The sequence below is a fragment of the Scyliorhinus canicula genome, chromosome 17 (assembly GCF_902713615.1).
Source record: "Scyliorhinus canicula chromosome 17, sScyCan1.1, whole genome shotgun sequence".
In the NCBI taxonomy this organism is placed as follows: domain Eukaryota; kingdom Metazoa; phylum Chordata; class Chondrichthyes; order Carcharhiniformes; family Scyliorhinidae; genus Scyliorhinus; species Scyliorhinus canicula.
The window spans coordinates 40,192,090-40,206,358 of NC_052162.1; the positions used below are offsets into that span (position 1 = coordinate 40,192,090).

General features: G+C 43.9%; 1 protein-coding gene across 8 annotated transcripts in view; it reads right to left on the bottom strand.

Annotated features, from left to right (window-relative positions):
• arhgef9a (Cdc42 guanine nucleotide exchange factor (GEF) 9a) overlaps positions 1-14,269 on the bottom strand; it is a 528,724-nt gene that overhangs the window by 167,940 nt on the left and 346,515 nt on the right. For all 8 annotated transcript variants that reach the window (XM_038774360.1, XM_038774359.1, XM_038774364.1 and 5 more), the window contains one exon: positions 1,282-1,473. In XM_038774360.1, coding sequence (XP_038630288.1) covers positions 1,282-1,473 — 192 coding nt within the window. The remainder of the gene's footprint in view (positions 1-1,281; positions 1,474-14,269) is intronic.

Genomic DNA, 14,269 nt, shown 5'->3' on the forward strand with positions numbered 1-14,269 from the left:
AAGGCCTCTATTGAAACTGCATGACCAGTGTGTATTTTTCTAACCACACCAGATGGCCTGTCAATAAAAGCAGTCCATCAGAGGAATATTTTTTAACTTTCATTGTCAGGTTCAGTCTGTGTTTGTTTTCGTGGTTAAAGAGTAGGTGATTTAAAACGCTTCAGATCCTGTCACTTAAGCAGACCTTATTTGCTCTTCATGAGCATTTATGTCTGCTCCATCAATTTGTGGCTCCCACACTGTGGGTTAAGGCCTTTGCAATTGCCAAAGTGGGGTATGTTTGAATTTAGCAGCAAGTTCAAATGGCCCTGCAGAGTTTAAGTTTCCCTCTGTGTGAATCATGCCATGATCCTTTCCCCTTCGCTGGTAAAAGATTAATCTGTTGGAAGAGGGGGTGGGACTTCCACATATGGGCCTGCCTGTTATTTTTAGAGGTGACTCTGCAAAACCCCAGCCCTAAGTACCAAGTTTAATTCTCCAGTCTTGGCCTATCACTTTGAGCATAAGAAATTGAACCAATTTTTTGATAAAGGGCAGTGAGTTCCTCAGTCAATATTCCTTTTTTAAAAAATCATTACAAAAACAAATATGATTTAAAAGTTACCATTTTTGTCATAGTAACAGTCGGGGATATATATTAGAGCACTATAATTAAAAACAAGCCACACACAATTTCAAACTAAAGGGTTATTGGATAGAAACCAAAGAGCTCCCTGTTCCTAAGGCCCAAATGTAGCAGACCAAATGCCAAGGTTATGAAATCAGCTCAAACTGGGATTGTTAATCCATGTGACTGTGACTGCTCCGTACTAACTGCGCCATCGGAAGAGTTGGCGTGTGTAAATTATATTGAACAATGGAGTTGAGATAGTTATAGGTAAACACAAATCATCTGGGTGTCAACTCTCAGGGATATAACAGTCACCCCATATATTTGTAAGTTCAAACATCTCGCACTTTAACCCATCTCCAGTGAGCATTTCAATTGTGATGTTATTAGATGTTATTGGAATTCAGTTTGCCAGAAGAATACTTAAATGAGAATATGTTACCTTTTCATGGGTAACCTGATACTTTACCACATTGCAGCTTTAAGTTTTAGTTGCAGACACAAATTATTAGTAATTAAATAGCCTGAGCCGCTTGATGACATTTTGATGAGTAGCACTGAATGTTTCTCAGAACAAATGTGAAGCAATTGCTACTTGCATTTCAGAGCTCTCGCATGTAATTTATATTATCAGTATGATGGAAGTTAAGCTGCAGTTATGTTATTATTACCTCACAGATGTCCTTCAGATGTTTAATGTAGTGTCGTTCTGTGCTCATAATTTCATTGATGACATTTGCTCTCATTTGGTCTCGGTTCTGAATGCTCCTGCCGAGACATAGACAGTCGGAGTTCGGGTCCAGATGCCCATTTTGAATCTCACTACTGGCTTCATCGACAGTGTCTTCCTGGTTCACCCAAAGCTGCCATTAAATGAAGAAAAACAAGATGGATAATTGACTGGCATCAATTTCTATCACCGCCCTTAATATATCAGCTTGCTGATGATAGGTAAATAACTTGAGGGAAAAGTATTTCAAGCAGGTAACTTGTAAATTTTCTTATTTGCACATTGTGGACCAAGGCAGGATTTCCTGACAAAATGGTGATCATCACTTTCACACGTGTCTGGTGACAGTGGGTGCAAAGAAGCCACTTTTCTTTGCTCTTCATACCTGAAAGGGGGTGACAGGCTGCCAATCATCAGTCTGATAATACCTTGTTAAAATGATCATTCTTCATCCGAGTCTAGGTGATGAGTATCATTGTACCATTTATCTATGGTGGAGCATTATACTAAAAGCCAATTCTGCCATTGTCCAATGCTCACACATCTAGATGCAATCGCTGAATACAAACCAGGAGCAGAGCCCTGACATATTTTTCAATCTCTAGTCTGGGAGACACTGGAGGCAACCGCAGACTGTCGTCTGCAGCCCCCGACCAAACTTGTTTTCTTGATCTATGTGACTCAGCCACATGGCCTTTACTGACTGAGCCACTAGAAAAACTCCTGAAGATACATGCCAAGGAACTGAAACACAACTATTCAAACTATTGGGGCTGGTTTAGCTCACTCAGCTAAGCCAGCAGCACGGTTCGATTCCCGTACCAGCCTCCCCGGACAGGCGCCGGAATGTGGCGGCTAGGGGCTTTTCACAGTAACTTCATTGAAGCCTACTCGTGACAATAAAGCGATTTTCATTTGTTTTTCATTTTTCATTAAGCAACAGACCTATTAGTGAGTGATTGAGATGTGTAGTAACCTCACTGAGATGAGCAAAAACATAGAGGAGAGATGAATACCAAAACATTTCCACTGCTAAATAAACACAAAGGGGAGAATCTTACCAGGATTTGACAAAGTGTCAGGCTTAGACTGAAAACTGGCTTGTAGGTCTCCAGCTGCACAAACCAGTTTCCTCTCCAGATCTTGAGCCTCTTTAAAGAATAAACAGTGGGTGTGGTTTACAACGTCACTCTGGTGGGGCGGGGCCTGATAGAGCCTGGAAGGCCGGCTCCACAGAGATCAAGGTGCCATCTTTAAAGGGTGCCCAGATCAGCAATAAAAACTAACGGCACGCAGCGTCAACCATGGAGGTATCGGGGCCTACGACCCAGCACCCGGACTATCCGCTGGACTCTCCCCACTCCTGGAATTTCATCAGGGCTCTCCCCCTGCCCCACCACCGGATAATTATCAGGGGTCCCCCCACCCCCCCCCCCCCCCCCCACCCCCCTCCCCCCCACCCCCAATGGACGATGATTGGGGACTTCCCCCGCCACTGAAGTCTTGTTGTCTTTCCACCACCCTCAGTGCCAACTCCCTTCCATGCCTGCAAGATTCCCCCCTCACAGCCCACTCTCCACTCCCCACCACACATTAATGGAAACCCGCTCCCTAAGGGGATCCCACGAGACCCCGCTCCAGCGCTTTCCCCCGGTACAGGTCAGTATTGCCAACCTGATCCGAGGCCACTGCCAGGGCACTTCCCAGGCATGTCCCTCAATTGCCAGGGGCTATACTTACCTTTGCGCCGCCAGAGTGATTCTCTCAACCGATTCTCATTTTGCCAAACCTTTTGTAAACCTCGCCGAAGTGATGATACATCAGCAGGGTATGGTCATTTAGTGAGGAGGAAATATGTGGCAGGGGTGTCTGTTAATAACATCAAAATGCATTATAATCAATTTAAATTAGATTTCCCCCCTTTGTGGGTGTCAGCTTTGTGACATCGCTGGTGAGGGACATGGAAAATCGGGAAATGCGATTGCTCTGGAGAGAATTGCATTTCCTGATTCTCTCACTGACAGCGATCTCGGGCTGAAAATCACCCCATTGGGACAAATTAGAACATGTGACAACTCTAATCTGCAGCCCTTAACACGAAGTCCACAACATTCCATTCCATATGCTCTCCTGCATGCCTCAGAATCAGTTTACACCATAAGACATAGGAGCAGACTTAGGCCATTCGGCCCATCAAGTCCACTCTGCCATTCAATCATGGATGATATATTTCACATCCCCATTCTCCTGCCTTCTCCCCATAACTCCTGATCCCTTGTTAATCAAGGACCTATCTATCTCCGTCTTAAAGGCAATCAGTGATTTGGCCTCCACAGTCTTCTGTAGCAAAGTGTTCCACAGATTCACCACCCTCTAGCTCAGTGTTTTCCAAACTTTTTTTTTCCCAGGACCCACTTTTGCCAACTGGCTGGCCTTCGGGACCCACTTGATGGCCATTACAGGCATGATGGGCCAAAGGGCCTCATTCTGTGTTCTGTGTTGTAAAACTATATGACTCTATGAGAGTGAAGATATCTTCAAAGTGTAGAAGAGAGTCACGAGATTGATGTCAATGTTTGAATTACGGAAGAAAAGATTTATATTGAATTCTTTAAAGAATTAAAGTGCACAAGCAGAAAAAATAGATAAGTGTAATACAATAGAGGTAAGATATTTTGGATTCCCAAAAAGCCTTTGATAATGTATCACATGGCAGACTTGTGACAAATGTCAGAACTTGTAGAGTCTAGGAAAATGGGGCGGAATTCTCTGACCACCCGCAGGGTCGGGGAATCGCCCGGGGCCGGTGTAAATCCCGCCCCCACTGTGGCCGGAATTCTCTGCCACCCGGGAATCAGCGGGAGCGGGAATCACGCCCCACCGATCGGCGTGCCCCCCGCGGCGATTCTCCGGCCCGCAATGGGCCGAAGTCCCGCCACTGACAGGCCTCTCCCGCTGGCGGGAATTGGAGCACCTCTGGTGCCGGCGGGATTGGTGGCGCGAGCGGGCCCCCGGGGTCCTGGGGGGGGGCGCGGGGCGATCGGACCCCGGGAGGGGCCCCACAGTGGCCTGGCCTGCGATCGGGGCCTACTGCTCAGCGGGTGGGCCAGTGCTGTGGCGGCACACTTTTTCTTCCGCCGCCGCCATGGCCTCCACCATGGCGGAGGCGGAAGAGACCCCCCCCCTACCGTGCATGCGCCGGTGGGGATGTCAGCGGCCGCTGACGCACCGGCGCATGGGCGGACCGGTGAAGGCCTTTCGGCCAGCCCCGACACCGGGCGTCGGGCGCCAAAGACCATTGGCGCCGGTTCTGGTGCCAGTCGGCGTGGCGGAAACCACTCCGGCGCGGGCCTAGCCCCTAAAGATGCGGAGAATTCCGCACCTTTGGGGAGGCCCGAAGCCGGAGTGGTTGGCGCCACTCCGCTACGCTGGGACCCTCCACCCCGCCGGGTAGGGGAGAATCCTGGCCATGTTGCTCAAAGAATAGTAAACCGACTATAAAGCAGGAAAGAGCATTGGAGTAAAGGTAGTTACTTGGACTGGCAAACGATGATATGTGATGTCCCACAAGGATTGGTGCTGGGGGAATCACTGTTCATAGATAAGAGTTCATAGAATCCTTACAGTGCAGGAGGCTATTCGACCCATCGAGTCTGCATTGGCCCCTGCTTCCGATGGAGCACCCTACCTAAGCCCAATCTCCACTCCATCTCCGCAACCCTACCCAACCTTTGGACGCTAAGGGGCAATTTAGCATGGCCAATTCATCTAACCTGTACATCCTTGGACTGTGGGAGAAAACTGGAGCACCCGGTGAAATCCACACAGACACATGGAGAATGTGCAAACTCCACACAGACAAGTCACCAGAGGTCAGAACCGAACTCGGGTCCCTGATGCTGTGAGGCAGCAGTGCTAACCTCTGTGCCACCGTGCCGCCCAAATGGGTGTTCATTATTTGAATAAATAATTTGGACCCAGGAAGTTAAAGTACAATTTCAATGTTTACCGTTGACTCCAAATTGGGGTGCATAATTATTACAAGGAGGAAAGCAGCAAAGTGTGTGTTACATTAGTAAAATTGCAGAATGGAAGTAAGTTTGGCAAATGAACTTCAATATAAATAAGTGTGAGGCAGTACATCTTTATAGGATGAATAAAGAGGCCACATATTCTTTGGAGAATCTGTATCTAAGTGGATAGAGAAATAAAAGGATCTGGTGAACCTACACACAAATCACTACAAGTTGTGATGCAGGTTAAAAAAGACTGATTTAAAAATTAAAAATAAGCACGGAGGTTCATTCGAAAGATAGAATTGAAAAGCAGATAAATTATGCCAAACTTGCACAGATTCTTGGTTTGGCCACACTTGGAGTATTGTGAACAGTTATGTCTTTATATTATCGAAAGGGTATGAGAGGCGCTGGATAAGGTGCAAAAGTGTTTTACTAGAATTATACCAGAAGTGAGTGGTTATGTCTATCAGAAAAAATAAACAGGTTGTGACCTGAAACATTAACTCTGTTTCTCACTCCACAATATTGAATATTTGCAGTATTTTCTACTTTTATTTCAGATTTCCAGCAACCGCAGTACATTTGCTTTTGAACAGGTTGCAGCTTTTTCTTCTGGAAAAAAGTCTGAAATTTGAGTTGATACAAGTTTTCAAAATTATGAATAGGTTTGACATGATAGATGTGGAGATGATCTTTCCACTTCTGGATGAAATCAGAACTAGGGAACTTGAACATGAAATAGTCACTACAATCTCAATAAGGAATTCAATAGAAACATTTTTCCCAGAGAATGGTTAGAATGTGGACCTTGCTACCACAATCACAGAATTATAGAATGGTTACACCCAAGGCAGGGGCCATTTGGCCCCTTGCGTGCATGCAGTGTCACTGCAAGAGTAACTTGGGTGGTTCCACTCCTCCACCTTTTCATTGGAACCCTGTAAATGTTTCTCTGTTTCAGATAATTATTCCTTTGGAATCCATAACTGAATTTGCTTTCACCCCACCCTCAGGCATTGCGTTCCAGAACGTAACCATCAACTGCATGAACCAAAGTTTTCCTCATGTTGCTTTTGGTTCTTTTGCCAATCACATTAAATTGGCACCCTCTAGTTCTTGATTCTTCAGTCAATTGGAACAGTCACTCCCTTTCAGCTTTGTCAAGACCCCTCATGATTTTGAACAAATCAAACAATGTGTACCCTGGGGGTTTGGGGGTTTCATTATTGTAATGGATGCCTGGGCTCCCAGCCAAGAATGCACAATGAGGATTGGCTGAGAGCCCAGAAATGCATCAGAGTACTAAAACACCTCAATCCCAGAGGATGCATGTTTCATTGACAGCTCTAGCTCTTTGACCTCATCAGTCAATTTTACAATGTTTATTTACAGAAGATAAAGAGGTTTCAAGTATTAAAAGATTCAGCTATTGATGTTTTAAAGGGTCTTTATAATTATTACTTTTAGTGGCCTGTAGTAAAAGTTTTTTAAAAATAAGTAGAAATATATCAATGACTTTTTTTTAAAGCTTTTTAAACATATCCTATTTTCACTATAGAGTTAATTGGTTTATACAGTGTATAGTGAGTGAATGGGCATGGGAGTGTACTAGCTTGGCAATAGAGGGGCATGAGGGATCATAGGGGGTGAGTGGGGGCATACCTTGGCATTGGGTAAAGCTGGCCTGACTCCATGAAAATTGGGGATTAGGACACATCAATCCCCACAAAGCACCCTGCCAGGTCGGGATTGTGGGGTACAGGCTCGCGACCTGAACCAGCCTGCACTCTTAAAAATTCATTCATGAAAATTGGAAACGCCAACTGAATTTGCCTCCATCCCTCTCTCAGGCATTGCGTTCCACAACCTAACCTCCAACTGCATGTTTTCCTCATGTTGCTTTTGGTTCTTTTGCCAATCACTTTAAATTGGCACCCTACATGCCAGTGTAGCATTTACGGTGCTGGAATTGTCATCAGTGTCGAGTTGTATTTCAGCCATGATCACACTGGCTTGAGGGGCTAAATAGCCTACTCCTATGTTCCCGTCCCATCACCATTACCTAATATGCAAAGATTATTTTTGTTGAAATATTCAATTTTCACTTGTATTATCGTACCTGGAAAACCAGTGTACAATAATATTATCAATTATTATTTTTGTGAAGAACTGCTTCCTGGCATAACATTGTACTTCACTTGTATTTTATTAGATTGTACTTGTATACCTTTAACCTGCAGTTAATAATATTGTAATTTAACTTAAAATAATGCTTTAGATAAATCTTTTCTATCCCCCTTGGTGTCTTAAATACTTTAAAAAATATCTTTAACATTTTTTTTAATGCTGTTAATACTCAGCTTTTCTTATTTCCCCTTACAACCCTGTTCATTGACACTACAAATCAGCATTGTGAATTTGTTTCCAATTTTCTCCCTTCATTGAAGTCACTGACTTTTGCTGCTTTACCGTTTCATGGATTGTAGTAGCTCTTCAGTATCTTACTCAAATGACCATTATTCATGTGCAGGATGAGACGAGCAATTTCAGCATTATTGAACAGTTAAGGACATTACATTCGATCAGATCCTGTCCTTGTCCAAAATGCAAGTATTCATTTGCTAGCAGGGGTCACCGCCGAGTGACCTGGAATGGGAACTCTGCCTGTTTCTTTATTTCCCTTGCTCAGAGACACTGAGGCCAGTTAACTCAAGTTATTAGTCTAATTGTCAAAGCTAACACCAGAGAAAGTGGGATTCAGGCGCAAAGCCGAGGTTAGCATTTCAGCGTAGTACTGTAGGAGGGCTGCATTGTCAGGGGTGCTGTCTTTCGGATAAGGCTTTGATTTTAATAACTCAAATTTCCTTCTGCCCCTTCCAATGGTGGCAATGTATTGTATGGGTTTTGGCCCTTCAGCTATGCTTCTTAAATTAATAAGAAGCGCTGTAGTCACAGGACAATTAATCCAATATTCCATTTGGAAAATTGCACCACCATCATTAGGTGACAATAACTCTTCTACTCTTCTACAGGATGGTTTGTGGCTGCAGTTGTAACCTGGAAGTTACCTCCAGCCACTTGCGGGGCTTCAGCCTTGCAGTCAGTACACGTCAACAATATCCTCGTGGCATTACCAATCTCCCTCAAGTGGCCAGTTAATTGCCACCACGTGGCTACCCAATGCTGCCAGATGAACAATCGCGTCAGTCTGCCGCCCCTCTCGCAAGATGGTGCAGCTGGAGGTATGTGACCCCCACATGCAACTTTCAAAAATTCCCACCCTCCTGCTTCCAAAGCAACATTTGCAAGGCTGGTAAGATCCTATCTAATATACCCTGCACTGTCTAAAGGAGGCGTTCAAGGGCAGTGGGTAGCATCCATACCACTGAACCCAAAGCTCCTGGTTCAAGTCATGCTCCAGGACTTGATGGCCAATATGTGTTTATAATGTGGTCAAACAAGTTTGTTGTCGACCTGTAAAATCCTTTCAACATGCTGAAGGCAGGTGGTAAGAGTGGGAGAAACTCCTGGTCAGCCATACTCTGGTTCCCAGCCATGGATAAATGAGGGAGGTTAGCGGCAGGAAGGGTTTCTGCCAAACCCAAAAAGTTATGGTTGACATCAAGGTGATCAACCAGTGTTGCGGCAACCCTATATAACATGGGGAAAACTGTAGGAAAGGGATATCTTGCACTGTCTATTTTGTGATTTTTATTTATCAGTTAATTCATGAAGATAGTCATCTAATTAAAATAGTAATCCTAATGGTGATATCACACAAACAATTCTGCAACTTTGTCCAGGGGAACTAGCTGACCCACAAACCAATTATATTGGTTGTCCTCATAGAATGTAAAATGTCCCCTTTACACCAGCTGCTGGAATTCACTTCTGAGTTTCCTCAAAGGACTAGGACTTGCAGGTCTAAGAGCATAATCTTAATAATGAACTCTGGCAGTCTGAAAGTAAATATATGCGCTGTCAGTGTACACGTAAGGTGCACCACAAGACTAATTGAGGCCCAATCTGGTACTCATTCATAAAAATGAATCTCAATGGCAACCACCAAAGGAATTCCCAACTTCCTGACTCTCTCAGCAAATTGAACCACCACAGTATTTCAACCTGCAGTTGCTGGAGACCCAGAGATCTGTAATTCTTGGGCTGGTCATGGCTGAGGACTAAGCACAGCCTCCCGGTTAAATTATGAGTAATCCTTTCATTATTGACCCAACAATTGTTTCAGCCAAAGTGTTCCACCAGCGAAGTATCACAGTGTCAAATAAATCCATTAATTACGGATAAAACTGATTTAAGGAGTCCATTAACCAGGGACAACTCAATTTAAATTAATACACAAATCAGGCACCAAAGTAATTTATTCTATTTGTACCTCAGCTGGGAATAACACTGTGAAATTATGCTCAACATTTCTCTCAGGTATTAATCTCTCAACTGCAGGGTCTGTAATTACTTCCAGATTGTATGATTCAAAATTATCTGTGGCGTGTTACCTTGACATCCTTTCTCATTTATACCTTTTATTGCCTTTAATCACCTACGCTGTTATAACCTACTTCACTGCAAACTTGTGTATCATTAGGATCTAATGCTAAACTGGCACACTGGCATCCCAGGAGTGTGGCACTATTGGCCAGGTTTTGGCGGGTGCACTTTTGTTTCAGTTCAAAACTCACCCATTGCAGAAAAAAAACCCAGACTCAGCATAATTGTAAATCTTGGGTTCCCACTGAATTTGACCAACCGAATGGCAAACATGCCGACTTTCCACAGGGCAGCTTCCAATGGGTCAGCAACAGATCAATTTAAAACAAGAATTCACCTTTTAAAGTGAGGTTGCATTCCCTTGTGGATTGCTTTGTTTGCAAGGTGCTGGAAGAAGGATATTCTGAGAAATTTGTAGGCAGCATGGTACACAAGGGCCTCTCTAGAGATGCATCTGGAAGAAGTGGGGAAGAAAAGTCAACTCCACTTTGACAATATTGCCAAGTGTCATGAGAATGTCACTTTAAGAAATGTTTGTCTGCTCATGTTATGGCAGTGATGTCAGAGTGTGGGTGGGGCTCAGCTCTGGCTCTGCTTTTCAGTTTCACTTTGAGAAAAGTTTGGGTGTGTCTGTGTTTTTTTTAAGTTTTGTTTCAATGTTGGAGCTGAAGCCAGACAAAGCAGGTGTACTATTGTTCTCTTTGCCATGAAAAGACTATCTCTTGATCATTTGGTGAATTCAGAATTATAAATGTTCTCAGTAGTGAATTTAAACCTGATGTGCTTCTGTTAAAAAGTGTTTATTTTGTCTTCTGGATGTTGTTTGGGAATTTAGTAAGGATTATTTAGTGTTGTATTCTTTGGGGGTTGTATTTAAATTAATGGTTGCTAAGATGTTCACTGTATGTTTTAAAAAGGTTAACTTGAGTTCATAGAATAAGCATTGTTTTGCTTTAAAAAAAACGTTTCCGTTTCTGCTGTACCACACCTGTAGAGTGGGCTGTGTGCTCCCCATACCACAATCTGTTAAAAGTTGTGGGTCAGGTGAACTCCATGATACACTTTGGAGTTCTCTGAACCCTGGCCCATAACATAAGGCAGTCCACAAACAATCTGTCTTCCAGTGTTTCAATTACCTCCGTAGAGCAATAAGGAAGAGTATTGTTCTTCATTTACCTCCCTCTCTCTCTCGAATGCACATAGCAGTCCTTCACCCCATGCCTCCACCACTATCACAATTCCCCTACATCACTTTACAACCCAGCACAAGGACATACACACCTTCCTTGCTCCCTTCACATCAACCATCAGCACCATTCCATGCTCACTTGTTCCTCTTTGTTAAATCCCTCAGGATTTCTTCATCCCTTGATGTTTCACATATTTGTTTCTCAATCAACACCTCATTTTTCAATTGTATCTTGCTTCTTCTCCCACTTAGCATATGCACTGCCAGCATAAACCCTTTGTGTTGTTACTCGTGTCTTAATAAAGCTCGTAGTCTCAAATGTGGAGAAGATGCTTTATTGTGAGTTCGTTCTCTCTTCAGAACTGTTACCTATGGCTACCTTCAGTGTTCCTAGCTGGCGTGTGTCCTGCTCCAAGTTCTGCCCTCTGTGAAGTGTCTCCTCACTTCCTGTCCCCGTCTATTTATATGGCTCTCCCATGCCCCCTCTAGTATTTGCTCAGTTGTATTGCATCTAGTTAACTTGTGATCACCACATCCCCCTTTTTCTCTTTACATATTTTCTGTACATCGTTAAAGAAAATTGTACATCCTGTCCCGGTGTATTTATAGCTCTCCCTCTGGTGTTTGCTCAGTTGGTTTGTATCTAGTCAATCTACGATCACCACATCCCCCTTTTTCTCTTTACATATTTGCTGTACATCGTTAAAGAAAATTATAGAAAACAGTTACTTATGATATGCGTATCTATACAGGTGATGGTGCTATTGCATATTGTACAAAGCCAATGTAGTTATATGTCCAATCTTAATAAAAACATTTATGAGTCCAAACTTGATGAATTTGTTCAGAGCTTTTTTTTTCTTTTTGTTGTTGATGACGTGGCAATATTGATATTGCAAGTCCGCTGTGAATGTTGTTGGTGTTCCTTGTTATTTTAAGTACCCAATGCATCATCCCGAGGTGTTTGCATGGTCACCTCACTGATGTTGACTGGCATAGACTTTTTTCTGTGCTTGTGGTGTTGATTTATTGTCTCATCCGCCTTGGATGCTGGTGTGCTTGCTCGTTCTGGAGCAGACGTGAGTTTGTGCGATTCGTTGTCATCCCATGACATGTTTGTAGTCTTGTCATCGTTTTGCAGTGTGCTGTGGCATAGTCCTTCATGTGCCGAGTAGTACCATTGTGTACAAGTCGTTGTTTCATTGCTGTTGTTTCTGTCGTTCCTGTTTTTGTTGTTTTCGTTGCCGTACTTGTTGCTGTGTATGTCGTTTCTGTCTTTGGTGTTGGCGCTGTCGTTGTTCCTGACTTTGTTGTTTTTGTTGCCGTTCGTGTTGCTGTTTTTGTCGTCTCTGTCTTTGGTGTTGTCGCTATCTTTGTTCCTGACTTTGTTGTTTTCGTTGCCGTTCTTGTTGTTTCTGTCTCTGTCGTTGTCGCTATCTTTGTGCCTGACTTTGTTGTTTGTCTTGTCGCGCTTCATGTTGCTTTTGTTCTTTCTGTTGTCGTTCTCGTTTCTGCTGTGCTTCTTGCTATTGTTGTTGGTCTTGTCGCGCTTCATGTTGCTTTTGTTCTTGCTGTTGTTTTTCCCGTTTCTGCTGTGCTTCTTTTGACTATTGTTTTTCTTGTTATACTCTATTCGTGTCCCGAGTGGATAATTTGAGTCATTGAGCATTTCGTCTCAAGAGTGGTGAGAATGATCTGATGTTGCATCGGTGCAGGTGACATCAATCATTTGTGGAGAATTGGATTCCTCATCTTTGCTTTCTTGGTGCTCCTCTTCCGGAGTCAAATTCTTCTCGATTTCATTTGACGCGGTGTCTCTGGATTCTTGCCGCTCCTCTTCTGGAGTCAAAATCTTTATGATTTCTGTTGATGTTGTCTCACTGGACTCCAGGTGCTCCTCTTCTGGAGTCAAAATCTGCATGGTTTCTTTTGGCTTGGTCTCTCTGGACTCCAGGTGCTCCTCTTCTGGAGTCAGAATCTGCATGGTTTCTTTCGGCGTTGTCTCTCTGGACTCCAGGTGCTCCTCTTCTGGAGTCAAAATCTGCATGTTTTCTTTCGGCATCGTCTCTCTGGACTGTTGGGTGGCCCGACTCTGTGCTTCTGTACAGACAAGCTGAGAACTGTCAGTCTCGCTGTGATCCTGTACGTCGAGTGCAATCACCTTGTTACTGTTTTCGCTCTGTGCTTCGGTACAGACAAGCTGAGAACTGTCAGTCTCGCTGTGATCCTGTACGTCGAGTGTGATCACCTTGTCACTGTCTTCGCATGCAGTGGGTAGAGGTGCATTGTCTTCTCCTTGTTCATGTGAGCTTGTTAGACTTTCATAGTCTGCTTGTGGTTGCTCAGATACGGCAGGTTGACCTTCATGGTCTTGTGCATGCATGGTGTCAGTGGTTAGATGTACGTTGTCTTCTTCTTGTTCCTGTGAGCTTGGTAGACTTTCATAGTCTGCTTGCGGTTGCTCAGATACAGCGGGTTTACCTTCATGGTCTTGTTCATGCATGGTGTTCGCCAGGGAGTGTTTGCTTGCATCCCTTTTGGAGTCTTTCATCACTCGCACTGTGGAGCCTGTCATCGCTCGCTCTGTGGAGTCTTCCTGTGCTCTCTGTGTGGCATCGTCTTCATCTAGGGTATTGCTGTCATCCAATGTATCGACGAGCTGCCATGGCATCATGGTGTTGGATTCATCTACCATGAGTAGAGTCGTGTTGAGCTTTGCAACGGTGTCGCTGATGCTGTGATCAGCATGTCCAAATAACTCCTCCATGTCTGAGTAGTATTCTTTGATACCCATTTCATCTTCGTTGGCTTCTTCTACCACGAGTTGATTCGTGTTGAACTTTGCGACCGTGTCGCTGATGCTGTGATAAGCATATCCGACTGTCTCAGCCATGTCTGAGAGGTAATCTTCGAAAAACAAATCATCTTTTGTTGTTTCGGAATTCTTTTTGTTCTCTTCACTTTGGGTGGTGCAGACTGCTTTTTTCAGGGTGTTGTGCAAGTTGTTTTTAACTGTTGGTTTAAGTTCAGGCGTTTTTCTGTGTTCTGAGGCAAGAAAATTTGTGTTTACCACTTTAAGTGTCTTATTTTCAATTTTCGGGCATTTCCCTTTTAAGTGGGCGTGGTCGGGATGCTCAGACGTCATGACGTCACGCGCAGGAATGCATTGCGCATGCGCAAATCGGCCTTCCTCCTTCACTGTGCGGTTTTGTTTC